Source organism: Martes martes (assembly GCF_963455335.1).
Source record: "Martes martes genome assembly, chromosome: 14".
Taxonomy (NCBI): Eukaryota; Metazoa; Chordata; class Mammalia; order Carnivora; family Mustelidae; genus Martes; species Martes martes.
The window spans coordinates 7,407,696-7,422,360 of NC_137902.1; the positions used below are offsets into that span (position 1 = coordinate 7,407,696).

The 14,665-nt window shown below is 49.6% G+C and overlaps 1 protein-coding gene across 1 annotated transcript; it reads left to right on the top strand.

Annotated features, from left to right (window-relative positions):
* Positions 1-4,156: 4,156 nt before the first annotated feature.
* NKX1-2 (NK1 homeobox 2) lies at positions 4,157-6,739 on the top strand (the record flags this gene model as incomplete). The annotated part of the gene is made up of 2 exons (XM_080823484.1): positions 4,157-4,370; positions 6,006-6,739. 2 exons carry the CDS (start codon positions 4,157-4,159, stop codon positions 6,737-6,739), a joined length of 948 nt encoding a protein of 315 aa, XP_080679610.1.
* Between the last annotated feature and the right edge of the window lie 7,926 nt (positions 6,740-14,665).

Consider the following 14,665-nt stretch of genomic DNA (forward strand, 5'->3'; position numbering starts at 1 on the left):
TTGTGGGCAATTTGGGAACAGTCACAGTGCCTGCTCCGTGGGGTTGTGGGGGAAGATTGAATGAAATAACCCAAAATGAGCAAAAAGCTTGGCCAAGCACCTGGCCCAGAGCAAATTCCTCAAAAAGAACAGCTGTTAGTCATATTAATTGTCATTATCAGAAGCAATTAACATGTATTCCACTAATCAATATAATCGCTGCTTTACCCCCTTCTTTGACCCTTCTCCACATTTCTGAGACAAAGAAGTTGACTTAAAAAAATTTGATTTTTTTTAACCTGTTGATTTCCAAGAAGAAATACTGATTTCTTAAAGCAAAATGTGCTGAGTACCCACTTCTCTTATGGCTGCAGTGGGGTTTGATGGGAAGGCTACCTTCTGAGCTTTCACAAATCAAAGCCTCCGAGAGAGGTGTGTTTTTAAAAGGAATACTTGCTGGGCTTGGCAGCCGAGTTCAAAGCCCTGGTGGGAAACTAGGGCTAGCCTTTCATTGTAAATGAACTCTCCGGGGCAACCAGGGGTGTAGAGGCAAGTAAACATTAACACCTGATTCTGCTGGGATCACTAGCTCCCTTTTACAATCCAGCGCCTTCCCCCTTCCCATTTTGCAGACCCATTTTTGAGTTGAAATATATCTTGCGGAAAGCTGGCTGGGGCTGCCCACATGACTATCCCTGTAGTTGACTTCTCTCCCTTTGTCACCAAGCTGTGCCTTATGAAGCTGTCTCTTTGGCATCCCTGTCCTACCCAGGGGGCTGGCCCTGACTGCAGGGTTTCACCGACAGAATTTGTTTATTTCAGGAACATAAGATTTTATCTAAGGTGCTTTGACACGGCTCATAATATTGGTCTCCCTCTGCATAAACAGCACATTCTTTCCGTGTTCACACTGTGCATGTCTCGGGCAGCAGCTCTTCAAGGCTGTGCTGGAATTCTAGGCCACTTTGTTTGTGGAATAGCTTGGGAAGCTTGGCACCATCGATTTGCATCAGTGCCTCCGGAATAGCCTTTGCCTTCTCCTTAAAGATACTATCTAAACTGTGAAATTCATTAAATAGCCCCAGAAATGGATCAGGTTATTTAACACAACATCCCTAATGGCGCAATATCTCAGCTGTCTGCACCGATAGCGAACATTGTCTTGGATAGTGTTATCAGCCCAGGACACCCGCTATGAATATTGATCCAGAGCTTGTTACAGCCATCGCTTGCCATCAGGACAGGTCAGGGTTGGAACCCACCTAGCATCAAAGCAATTTAAAGACAGCACTCGGGCAGAATTTTAATGCCCACGTTGAAAAAACAAATCAACTCCAGGCACAGAGGGAAGGTGGCTTGCTGGATATGGATGTATTTATTATATAGGAACACCTCGGGTGTAAATACATGTGGGAGGATGTTAGTGAGTGAACACAGGCCAAACTGTACCTATGGGAAGTCTCACTAGCTCCTGGTTATTTACAAAGCAGGTGGCCAGAAAGAGGATTCCCTAAGCCCCCTCCCCACCCTACCTCCCCTCACCAAATAGAGTAATTTTGCCTAGTTGTTGGGTGGGGGGACTTCTAAATTGGGTGAGTCAGAGGAAGCATTTTCTATCCCTTCAGTGTTGATGGGAGACACTATGATGTTTCTTCTGCGTCATCTATTTCCAGAAGCCACACACAGTAACCTGGGCTGCACTGAGCATGCGTATCAGAAATGGGGGGGGGGGGATAATGGGCAAGAACAAATAAAAAGAACCGAAGGAAGTTCTTAAAGGTTGAGTCTTAAAAAACGTGGCCTTTCTGTACTCTTGGTTTTGTCCCTGATTTGTTGCTTCTCCCTTTGCTGCTCCTTTTCGATGTCTAACACCTGTAGACCTCAAAGGAAAGGTGATTCCTATCTTTTAAACAAAAATTGTTCGAGGCAATTTATGAAATGACATGAAAATGACCCAGATTGGGGCTGCTCTTGGCGGCCCTCCATGTCCCCCTGGTTTGGGTACAGGGCACCTCTGGAAGGCGGCTCCAACTTCCCAGGAAAATGGCTGCAAGGTTGCTAACAGAACAGATAAGACCCACGGTGGGAGGTCACAAATATCCCTTCTGGAGCTGCCTTAGGGAGATCTACTTCTACCCTGAAGACCTAAATGTGGAAGAAATATGAATGTGTGTGGGGACAAAAAGTAAAAGGGACCTGGGCTCAACATGGGGAGGGAAGGAAAAAGAAAAGGAAACTTAAATTAAAAAAAAAAAAAAAAAGGAGATCTGGGTAAGAAAAAGTCCTCAAAACAGAAAGCAAATTACCCTAGGCGTGTGTTCTGGAAGGTTCTGTGATCTGCAACCCAAGTTCCTGGGTGCCTCTGTGTAGTTCCAGAGCCACCTTTTCTTTGGTTTTCACAGGGCGTGCATTCCCTCTGGGGAGGTGGGCCAGGGGGCTCCGGCCGGGCACTTCCCTTCCTGCTTTCCTGTAAAAGCACAATCCATCATAGCTTTAGACCAGAGCGGGTTTGCATTTCGGCAGGGCTTTAAAGTCCGCAGGGAATACAGGGGCCGCCCCCAGGAGGGGCCACAGGTTTGAATGAGAAAAGCTACAAGGAGCAGGCGCTGAGGGTCTTCCCTTCAATAACAGATGGGATTAACAGCGCCCCACCCACCCCCGCACTTTAATGAGCGACTTTCTCCTCCTCTTCCTACTGCTACCTTCTTGGACAATATTAATTGCCAAGTCATTGTTTGGAAGCCCCATGGGGCAGGGAAGAAAGGAACAGCAGAGTTAGAAGTGGTTCTGGGCAGAGGGGTCTGAGAAGCCTCAGAATTTGCTTACTGCTCACAGACTGCTCCCCAAGCGACAAAAGGAACAGGGAGTGTTAGGATGGGTCTGGCTGGTGGAAGCTTCCCCCAAGGACTGATGTTCATCATTCCAGGGGACCTGGCGGGGCAGATGGGAGCCCGATCAATTATCTCTGTTCCCTGGCCTTAAATTCAAACCAGACAAGCATCTTTTAACCTTTTTTTCTTCTTCTTGGGGCTAGAAGGGGATGGGGGGTGGTGGTAAAAAATCCAACCTGGGTCCTAGAGACCCCGTCTGTTGCACACGATTGAATCCGTGGCTGTGAGGAATGACCGAAGGGCACAGGGCTGTGCTTGGGGCTCAGCGAGCGGAGCAGCCACCCTCACCCGGCTCATCTCACCTGGCTCTGAACCCGCAACCCGCCAAGGCTCCCAAAGGGGCGGGACACCCTAGCGGGGGGCTCGGACCTCTCCCCCAAACCCCTGCTATTCTCGGGCAGAAGGGAAAGCCTCGGACTCAGGGCAGAATTTCCCTCGTCCATTTCTGACACGGCAGGATATCCTGGAAAGGGCAGTGGTCCGGGACAAGAAGACCTCTCGGTTCCAATCCGACCGCTGTCACCAGTCAACAGTAACCTTGGGCAATGCTCTTCTCATCTTGGAATCTCAATGTCCTTGTCTCTCAATGGGGATGACTGTCTTGCCAGGCCACTCCTTCCACACAGGGATGCTCGGAGAACCAAGTGAGATCGCGCAAGCCAAGGGGCTTTGTAAACTGTAAATCGTGAGAACACTGGAGCTTTTAAGTCTGAGGTGACGAGGTCTGAGACCATCACTGTGATTCCTTGGCGGGGCAGGAGATGTGCACAGCGTTGCCTTCAAGTAATCATTGTTGGCCTCAATGATATCCCCAATTCAAAGTCACCAGGGAAAAGTCACAAACGCAAGCCCAAGTCAGTGTGTATATGGGGGGGGAGGGGATCCCCAGGATGGAATGGTCCCTCGATCCCTCGCTCCCGCACATCGGGAGTCCCTGTGGGAGAGGCGCGCTGAGCCGGCGGCGATGTATGGGCGGGCGGGCGCGCGCACCGGGCTCACGCAGGCGCCCGGGTGCCGAGGCGAGCTGCCCCAGCGCGGTGCGGGCAGTCTGGGGGCCGCTGCGAGCGCGCCCTGCACGTGGCGGGGGTCCGGGCCGCGCAAGTGCCAATCCCAGCGCAGCGCCCCCGCGGCTCTCTCCCAGCCCCGCCTCCGCGTGCCCCTCCCCAGATCCACTTGGCCGCCCCGACCCTCCTACTGGCTGGAGAGCTGCGGCCCAGCCACAGCCGAAAGCAAGCTAGAGCGCGGCCATCCCGGACCCCGCGCCGCGGGGCCCGCGGGCGGCGGGCATGCTGGCATGGCAGGACGGCGGGGCCAAGGCGGCTCCCTCCCACCACAAGATCTCCTTCTCTGTCCTGGACATCCTGGATCCGCAGAAATTCACCCGCGCTACGCTCCCGGCCGTGCGCCCTGCTCCCCGGGAAGCCAAGAAAAGTTTGGCAGAGGCCGAAGCGGGGAAGGACGCCGGCCTAGGGGACTCAGCTCGGCAGCGGGAGATCCCTGGTAAGGATGCGAAGCGGCCCTGGGTCCCGGGAAGCCCCAACCCGGATGATGCGATGGGGAGGTTGGGAGGTGGATGGACAACCAGGGACCGAGTGAGTGGCCGTTAGCAGAGCCTTCACCAAAGGGAGAAGACTCACAGGACGAGGTGCAAAGTGTTGTCTTTTCTCTGTGTTGGACCTAAACTGAGGCAGAAAAGAGGTCCCCAGCATCCTCAGTCAAGGATTTGCCTCCCAAAGCCCGTCCCTGCTCACCGGCCAAGCCACTAAGCATCCATCACAGCTCTGTTTTGCTCGCCCTGGAAGCTAAACAGCTATCCGGGCTCATTCATTTCTCGGGCATATAATGCACCCACCACGTGCCAGGGCCTAGACCAGAGATAAAAGTCATGGAAAACTTCGGAACCCGCGAGGTAGACAACATGATGAATATTGCCCCTATTTTATGGATGAGGAAGGTGAGGCTAACTCATGTGTCCGTGTCTGGAAGGGAGTGCGAGGTCAGGTTTAGGCACCTGCGGCCCACTTCCAACCATCCAGACACCTGCCGAGATTCCGCCGGCCCACGGGCTCTGCCCTCTCTCCCCAGACCCAATCACTGACTGGGGCGGGAGCAGGGGTGGGGCGGGGTGATGGGAGGCCTTTGGTCCTTTCTCCTCGAAAGGTTTTCACTTACTCCTAAGTCTGGCGGGCACCTGAGGCAGCGTCTGGGAGAGTTTGTGTCTGGAAGGACGGACAAAAGACAGCAGGATCCTTGCGGGGTGGAGCGTGGGCACGAGGTTCCCCGGAGACACGCAGAGTTGGGGGCGCAAATCCGAGAGAAGCGGGATGCGGCACAGCCCCTCGCTTCTCCTTCCCAAATTTGGCAGTGATTGTCTGGGGGCTCCGGGCGCCTCTGGCGGCTGTGCTTGGGCCCAGGTAGTCCGCCTGGTAATTGTTCGGATCGCCCCTCGGAGGGGCCGCTCTCCCCTCCCCCCACAGCGATGATCGATATTCTATTACGGGCGCCTGCATATCTCCTGCCCGCAGCTTGCAGGTACCGACTTCAAACCCCCTTTCCCTGCCTGATCCTAATATTGTTCGATTAAAACTTACCTTTAATAGATGACATCTATCGATCCAGTCCCGCACAAATCTGAAACTCTATTAACACGGCAGGAGAGAGAAGATGGGAAAGAGGGAATTTCACTTTAAAGGGGGGGGGAGAAGGGGGCTTAATAACTTCTTTTTTAATTGCTAGGAGTTCCAGACCAAAATAGGCTTCTAGGGACTGGGGATACAGAGCCTTAAACGCGCTTGACATCTCGATGTCTCACTGTACGGTGATCCTACCCGCCCAATACTGTCCAATATGGTCATTGTATTTTCTTAATGGAGGTTGTCATTCATTCATTGAAAATTCATTTCTTGGACGTCAACTAGATAGCAAATGAGTAAAGGGCAAGAGGACACCGCACCCCTAATCCCCAACTCCTGGGAAGAGCTTGCGAGGATGTGTGATCGCGGGGCGATGGGGGGGGGGAGCGAGATGCCAGAGAGGGGCAGAGCTAGGGACTCTGGGGAAGAGGAGGAGGGGGTCTGGCGACCCGGAGGGGCTAGGTCGTTCCGGGCTTCTGGTCACCCTCCGCTTCTCCACTAGACCCTGCAGATCGCGGCGCGGGCACTGCGTCCCCCTTGGAGGGCTCGGAGGCCGAAGAGGCGGAGGAGGAGGAGGACGAAGGCGAGGACGCGGGCCAGCGGCGGCCGAAGGAGCGGGCAGCGCGCTTGCAGGCGGCCCCGGCGCGCTCCCCCGAGTCCCCAGCGGCGGCGTTGGCGGCGGGGGAGCGGGCTACCCGTGGGCTCGCGGGATCCCCGGGCTCCCCCGGCTCCCCGCGGCCCCGGCGCCGGCGCTCCGAGCCCCGCTGTGCCAAACCGAGGCGCGCGCGCACCGCCTTCACCTATGAGCAGCTGGTGGCTTTGGAGAACAAGTTCCGGGCCACGCGCTACCTGTCGGTGTGCGAGCGCCTGAACCTCGCGCTGTCGCTCAGCCTCACTGAGACGCAAGTCAAAATCTGGTTCCAGAATCGCAGGACCAAGTGGAAGAAGCAGAACCCCGGCGCCGACGGTGCGGCACAGGCGGGGAGCGGCGCGCCCCAACCCGGGGCGCCCGGGACGGCAGCTGGAGCGGGCGGCGGCGGCGGAGGCCCGGGGGGCAGCCCGGGACCCCCCGGCCCGGGCGCACTGCCCTTCCAGACTTTCCCCTCCTACGCGGCGGCCAACGTCCTCTTTCCGGCCGCCACCTCCTTCGCTCCAACGGCCGCAGCCGCTGGGGGCCCCTTTGCGTCCTTCCTCGGGCCCTCCTATCTGACCCCTTTCTACGCTCCGCATCTATGAACCCGGAGCTTCTCGGGGGTCCCCTTGGTCGGGATTCACGGGTGATTGGCGTGGTGGCGCGGTTCGCTAAGCCACCGAAGGCGCCGACGCGCGGGGACCGCCCCCTCGTGGTGAGCGGCTGTCCGCGCGCCCCTTGCTTTCCAGCTGTCGGGAGGCGCCACCAGAGGGCAGGGAGAGGTTGCCTGCCCGCTCCAGCCGCGCCCCTGCCCGCCGCGAAGACCCCCTGAACCCACGCGGTCTGCAGGGGGGCCAAGGTTCTGCCGTCTGTAAAAGTGTCCGGAGATGAAGGCTGTGCGCAGCCTTCCCGATTCTGGACCTGGCTCTTCACTTTCGGTCAGGCTCAGTTCCGTTCCGGGGCTCCCCCTGAGTCTGGGTGTCCCGAGCAGGGTTAACTCTGCTGCGGGGATGGGGATGCTAGGGAGCCAAGACTTCTGCCCGAGGGTCGCTCACACTTAGGATGGCGTCTTCGAACATTTCAGCTCGCTCAGAGGGTAAGCGGCTTCCCCCTCTCAGAGCACATCGTTTCCCTTTTCATACTTGATTATTGGCCCAAACCCAGCGATTCCCCCTGAATACTGAACAAGCGGGCTCCGCGAGCACACACGGCCGCTGGAAATGGACTATTTTTAATGCACAAAACTGCACATTTTTAGATCTTCATTTAAGACTGGGACTTGAGCACAATTCGTGTTCCAAACAGACCCCACAGGCTGTTCCTGAGAGGATAGGTATCTTACTTTTCGGAGAAGACCAGAAGTTTCTTCTAGGAAATGCAACGGCTTTGTGGCTAGACTCACCTGCTGACACAGGCGCGGTTCGGCTGTCCGGCAGATTTTGGGACCAGCTTTAACCAACAGGCAATGGCCTCACGTGCTTAGAAATGATAATGAAGGGACCAGTGGTTCAACTAAGATCTTGACGTTTATGCCTGAGGCCCCTTGTTCTGATTTGCAGCATTCGATACTCTCATTGGTCTGTCCTGGCATTTCCTAGGCTCCCAAAGAGAGAACAGAGCTGGGAGAGGACAGCTCCCCCAGGACATATGACAGTCATAAGTTGGACTATTTTTTAAAGGCACAAACTCAACATTTTTAGAGCTTCATCTAGAGCCATTCTTGTTCCAGAGAGACTCCAGGATGACACGACATGGAAAAGATTGTCAAGGGTGTGAAGGAAGTAGTTGTTGGGCTAAAGAAGGGCTCTGGAAGCAAAAGCATTCCCATAATAGATTTAACTGTGGAAACTTAGTGTATGGTTCCTAGTTCCAACTACTACTTTGATTATGTCCCTGGAAAAATTAATTATTCTGTAAATTTTTCATGCCAGATTTGTTTGGGATACTGCCTTTAGTTTTCTTGTGGTATGTTTGGAATTTGTATCTCGGAAACCCCGAGGTTCCCAACCAGGTCATGTCTATTTCATTCTTACCTTTGTTACTTGAGGTCAGCTGATATCTACACAGATACCATACTGCTTGCTATTTTTTGAAAGCCTGTACCATTAACAATTAAATTTAATGCTCAAAGTTTGCTTCTGATAAAGCAAACCCAGTTTGGTGTCATGAACACATGATACTATAATTTTGAGATATCTAGTTCTATTTTTATCAGGAATGATAGAAAATATCCCCCCTTCTGCCAAATTAAATGAAAACTTCATATTCACAGGACGCTCACAAGATTTGAAAATGGATATCCTTTAACTGCATATGATGTGCTCATTACTCGTTTCGTTCTATGTTAAAGAAGAATGTCCCCGAACAACGCATTTTAACTTTCTAAGAGACGGTTGATGCCAGATGAGATTAAAAATGCAGTTACTGTAGTTGAGAATGTTTTATTCACGTTACCTGCTGAGAAACACTCCCTTAATAACTGTTCATTGCTTTTCGAAAAGCAACATCCTGTGTGTCATGAACTGGCAGTTCAAGTGCTCAGAGTCAAGATCTGTAACAAGAAGCTGAATTTCTGCAAGGTGTGGGGAACGTTTCATCTCTCAGGTACCAACATCACAGAAGACTCCAGTGGAAGGCTTATCTGTCTGTGGGCTAGCATGGAATGCTGTCATTCCTGACCTTTCTGGTTTCTACACATTGTAGCAGAGTAATTCTCTGAGGGTGTGACTTTGAACTTTCCACTGCTTTGAAAGACCCAGTGGCTTTCGGGCCAAACCCTTAGACTCAATCGATTGATGTGTTTGTCTAATAAATCCTTTTTGTAATGATTTCTCATTTAACTATTTCTTGTTCTCTGTTAGAGTTTTTAACTAATTTTATAATTGTCCGAGTTTGTATAGACCCGTCTCCCTCCCGCCATCAGCTAGTCTCCACAAATAAAGGGTATTTCTACCCTGACACGACTTTCTCATGCCATGCTAGACAGTTTTCCAAACCCACGCTGGATATACACATAGTGGCTGTGCTAGCAGGCTGTATATACAAACACACAGGGCCATTTTCATAGCAAAAGTGAAGTACCTTACAGAATTTTGTTAGTGGCTACAAATTAGATCAATACCTAAGTACCAGATTTTTGGGACATTAACTTCCTAGACTTATGTTACAAATTCTTAATACCCCGTAAAGAGCCTAGTAAATAACTTTTTAGGTTTAGGCTGTCCATTGGTCATAGATTTCCGATGTTGAAAATGACCATTGCAGGGACGCCTGGGTGGCTCGGTGGGTTAAAGTGTCTGCCCTTGGCTCAGGTCATGATCCCAGGATCATGGGATTAATGCCCTCATTGGACTCCCTGCTCAGTGGGGAGCCTGCTTCTCCCTCTGTCCCTCCTCCCCACTCCTACTCCAGTTCTTTCTCTCTCTCTCTCAAAAATAAATAAAATCTAAAAAAAAGGGCGCCTGGGTGGCTCAGTGGGTTAAGCCTCTGCCTTCGGCTCAGGTCATGATCTCAGGGTCCTGGGAACCAGTCCTGCTCGATCAAATAAATAAATAAAATCTTTTTAAAAAAATCTAAAAAAAAAAAAAGACCATTGTAGATCCCACTTGGAACCATGTAGCCAAGGAGCCACATGTGTTTAAGGGAGTGAGTGGAGAGCCTACCATATATTGAGAAACCCCTTCCATTTTATGGGCACAGATCAATATAGTGTATTTGTCTTTTTAGAAGTAACCGATAAGACTTACTTAGCTAGCTTCAAACATCATGAGTAGGCTGAAAGACATTCTTCAATAAACACTAATAAGTACACTTTTAAAAACGTAATTCTGCCTTAAAATCAGTTGAATGGAAGCATCTAAGAGTTAACCAAGTGGGATGACCCAGACTCAGGCAAAGAGAAACAGGAAGTGCCCCCTCCTGCCTCCAGCTGGGATCTGGAGGCAAATTCCAGAGGAGCCCAGTTGTGGAGACAAAGGGAGAGAAAGCTTTGGAAGAAGGGCTGCTCTCCCGGGTCAGCCATGCTTGCCACACCTAAGCCTCCCTGGTTCAAGAGAATGACCACCATTGTCATTTGATGATTCTGGGAGGTATGTGGTCGTCCCATTCTGGTTTCAAATTTCATTTCCCGATGGGTAATGATGTTGACTATCTCTCATATGCCTTTTGGCCATTGGAGATCTGTTTTGGTGAAGTGCCTCGTCAAATCTGCCCACTGGTGAAATAAACTTTGTCTTAGAGGGGAGGTAACTTATGCAAGGTTGTCCGGGTTACGTAAGAAACAGGCTCAGTGAGGTTATGTGACTTACCCAAGGTCACACAGAGGATAAGAGAACAACACAGCCTAAAAGCTGGGCCTCATAACTCTAGGATGATTAAAAAAAGTTTTTTAACTGGGAATATGCACAGAGTCTCAAATATCACCCCATAAATTACTTTATTAATTACAAATGGAAATAGGTTTCTCTACAATGGTAAAATCTGGAGGATATCACCTTGACCAAGTAATCACATTCACATCACCAATGTGAGACAAATTGGTATCAGATCCCTCCTGGTGTAATCAGGATGATTTAAATTGTACATCAGGCCACGAATCATGGGAAATATTTGTGGGTGGGGGAACACCTGCATGGCTCAGTCAGTTAGGTGTCTGCCTTCAGCTCCGGTCATGATTCCAGGGTCCTGGGATCAAGGCTCACCTTGGGCTCCCTGCTCACCGAGGAGCCTGCTTCTCCTTCTCCCTCTGCCTGCCACTCCCTCTACTTGCGCACTCTCTCTCTCTCTGTCAAATAAATGAGTAAAATCTTTAAAAAATAAGATAATTGTTAAGGTCTTTATTTGTTTATTTATTTATTATTATTTTTATTTTAATGATCTGACGGCTGTTTGTAGTTAAAGGTAAGCGTCAGGATGAGAAGGCAACGGCATCCGTTGCTCCTCCTTCCTCCGTCCCCTGCCTTTTTCCTTCCTGCCGCAGACAGGCACGGCGCGCCCGTTCTGGGCCAGCTGTTTGGGATGGTGGGAATTTTTTGATTTATTGAGCTCCCAGGCACAGGGTAGATTACAGTCTGCATATTCCTAACTTTTCTGCAACCCTGGTGGTCTGTGGAGCCAAAAAGAGGACGACCCTTTATTTCCTCTCTACCACTTACTAGATCTGCAATCTGACGTGAGTTTCCCCAAGCTTCCTGAGCCTGAGAGGCACATAATATGCTCCCAGTAAATGGTAACAACAAACAAACAAACAAACACTCTTCCAGGCAGCCGCTGATGACACAGGGCTCATCCTTTTCGAGATTTAACCCGGCCCAAAACACCGAGGGCCCCGGAGAGGCCAGTAGACAGTCCACACAAAAGAGCTGAGTGGACGATTTTATAAAATTGCTTATTTTACAAAATCGATGCCCTTCTTGTGAGCTATTTTCTTTCGTGTATAGTTAATATATTCACCAAATGTTCTCCTTGCTGCTTCTAAATAACCGGCAGATCCTAAGGCAAGAAGGGGCTAGGTCTGGGGAAGATCTAGACAACACTTTCAGAGTACAAACTCATGAGGTCCCAAATGACCACAAATGTGCAGGAAGGTTTAAGAATAATCTTAAAAAAAAAAATCATTAAAAGGTTAGTTTACCCCCTTTTTGAAAATTCTCTTCTTTCACAAATGCATTTTTTTCAGAGGGGTTCTAGTTTTGCACAGGGGGTTCTTTCTGGTACATCACCATTGTGGCTGGCTAAGTCACTCTAAATTCTCAGAGATACAGAATACTCAGTTAGGAAGAAGGAAACAGAGCAACTCCTCTTGGAGCCTAAAAATCCCCACATACCTCTAAGCAAGATTCTGATGGAGTCCTTTTCTTTCCTTTTTTTTTTTTTTTTTAAGATGTTATTTATTTGACAGAGAAAGACACAGCGAGAGAGGGATCACAAGCAGGGGGAGTGGGAGAGGGAGAAGCAGGCTTCCCGCTGAGCAGGGAGCCCGATGTGGGGCTCGATCCCAGGACCCCCGGAATCATGGCCTGAGCTGAAGGCAGGTGCCCCTCTTTTTTTCCTTCTTTCCTTTTTTTCCCCTTCTTTCCTTTCCTTTCTTTTTCTTTTCTTTCTTTTCTTCCTTCCTTCTTTCCTTCCTCTCTTTCTGTCTTTCTTTTTTTAAGATTTTATTTATTTGAAAGAGAGACAGAGAGAGCATGAGCGGGGGTGGGGGTGCAGAGGCAGAGGGAGAAGCAGACTCCCAGTTAGCAGGGAGCCCAGCTCAGGGCTTTTTCCCAGGACTCCGGCATCATGATCTGAGCCAAAGGCAGCCTCTTACTGGACTGAGCCTCCCAGGCATCCCAGTTCTTTCCGATGTGTGACTAGGGGTGGAATTGCTGGCTCACGTGGTCATTCTGTGTTTAAGCTGTTAAGGAATCCCAGATTATTTTGCACAGCTGCTAGACTGCTAGACCATTGTACATTTCCCACCAGCAATGTGTGAGGGTTCTGATTTCTCCTCATCCTGACCAACCCTTTTTATTATTGTTTTAAAATTAAAACCTATCTAGTGGGTGTAAAGTGCATCTCATTGTGATTTTGATTTGTATTTCCCTAATCACGCAATGATACTGAACATCTTTTCATGTGCATGTTGGTCATTCCTATATCTTTGGAGAAATGTGCATTCAAACCATCTGCTCACTTCTTAATTGGGTTCTTTGTCTTTTTTGTTCAATTTTAATAATTCTTTATTTATTCAAAAGACACATCCCCCTACCCACTTTGTTTTTGTTCATTAAAATAAGCATATGGGGGGCCTGGGTGGCTTAGTGGGTTAAAGCCTCTGCTTTGGCTCAGGTCATGATCCCAAGGCCCAGGGAGCCTGCTGCCCCCTCTCTCTCTGCCTGCCTCTCTGCCTACCTGTGATCTCCGTCTGTCAAATAAATAAATAAAATCTTAAAAAAAAAAAAAAGAAACAAAATAAGCATATAGTCCAAAGACTCCCTCCTCCCGTCTTTTGCACAAACACTTATTGGGACCAGCTGTGTGCCAGGTGCTACTCTAGCATCTGGAAGGCAACAGAAAGATCCTGGCTGGGCACAGGAGGGGAGGCCGGGGGAGTGAAAGTCACAGACAGCTGTGCACTCGGTGCAGCAGAGTGTAGAAAATGCCACGGCCTTCTTGTCAGCTGTTTTTGTATGAAGGAACACTCTTCTTAGCTCTGATGTCATTTGGAATTTGGGGTGGAAATAAGTAAGCCTTTGCCACGCTTGTTTTCTACAGATCTGGTTTATGTTTTACAAAGGTCTTGCCAGAACAATGAATACTGTTACCCTGAAAATAAAAAAAATAATTAATTAATTAAAAAAAGAAAAAAAAAAAAAAGGTCTTGCCAGGCATTAATCCTCCCAGGGTGTGGCAGAACATCATCAACATAGAAGGTGATGGTATTAGCAGGATATCAAAGAATCGGAGTTACTCGTTTTTCCGAGATGAGTCATAATTGCTTTTTTCTCCTTACAGACTTGCTAGCTCCATCATGGTTTTCCAAAATCATTTTTTAAAAGATTTTATTTATGTATTCGAGAGAGAGAAAGCAAGAGAGAGAGCAGGATGGGGGGGGGAAGGGCAGAGGGAGAGGGACAAGCAGACTCCCTGCTGGGCAGAGAGCCTGATGACAAGGGGCTGGATGGCAGGACACCAGAGATCACTGATGATTAACCTACTGAGCCACGGCACCCTCCAAAATAATTTTAAGTAGAACGACTTCCAATGGCTTAGAGAAATGTATTTCTTCCGGGCAGCAAGGTTTATGGAGTATAAACCCATGTAATTGGATCTGCCAGCTGATTTCTAATTTTTCTTGCAACTCCAGAAGGCAAAAAAAAATACTATATTTGTTTTTTTTTTAAGATTTTATTTATTTATTTGGTGCAGAGAGAGAGAGACAGAGATCACAAGTAGTCAGAGAGACAGGCAGAGAGAGGAGAGAAGCAGGCTCCCCGCCGAGCAGAGAGACCGATGTGGGGCTCGATCCCAGGACCCCGAGATCATGACCTGAGCCGAAGGCAGAGGCTCTAACCCACTGAGCCACCCAGGCGCCCCCCCAAAAATACTATATTTGAATGACAACTTCAGGGCAGGACAGGTATAGGGTGTTTTGTCCGATCTTTCTCTTTGGATGCTTAACTACTTAGCCACCATAGCCGCAGAAGCAACTGGGCCCTTGAAGCAGGGACTTAACTTGCAAAGCTGGGTCAGATCCCACATAATCCTTCTTTGCTTGCTGTGGGTCAGGCACCGTGTCCCTGGGAGTACGATGGTGAGCAAGACAGACCGGATCCCTTCCCTCCAGTCCTGCCACAGAGCCGCGAGTGGTCTTCCAGCTTTTCTGATCTCTCATCTTTCAGAATAAAACATAATGAATCTGCATCCCCACTACATGTATTTGTTCAAATTGTACATGTACACCGCAGTACTTGGAGATTATTTACATGGCAAAATACAAATATACATTGGAAAGGACAAGATTATAAAATATAAATTTGAATTTCTAACAT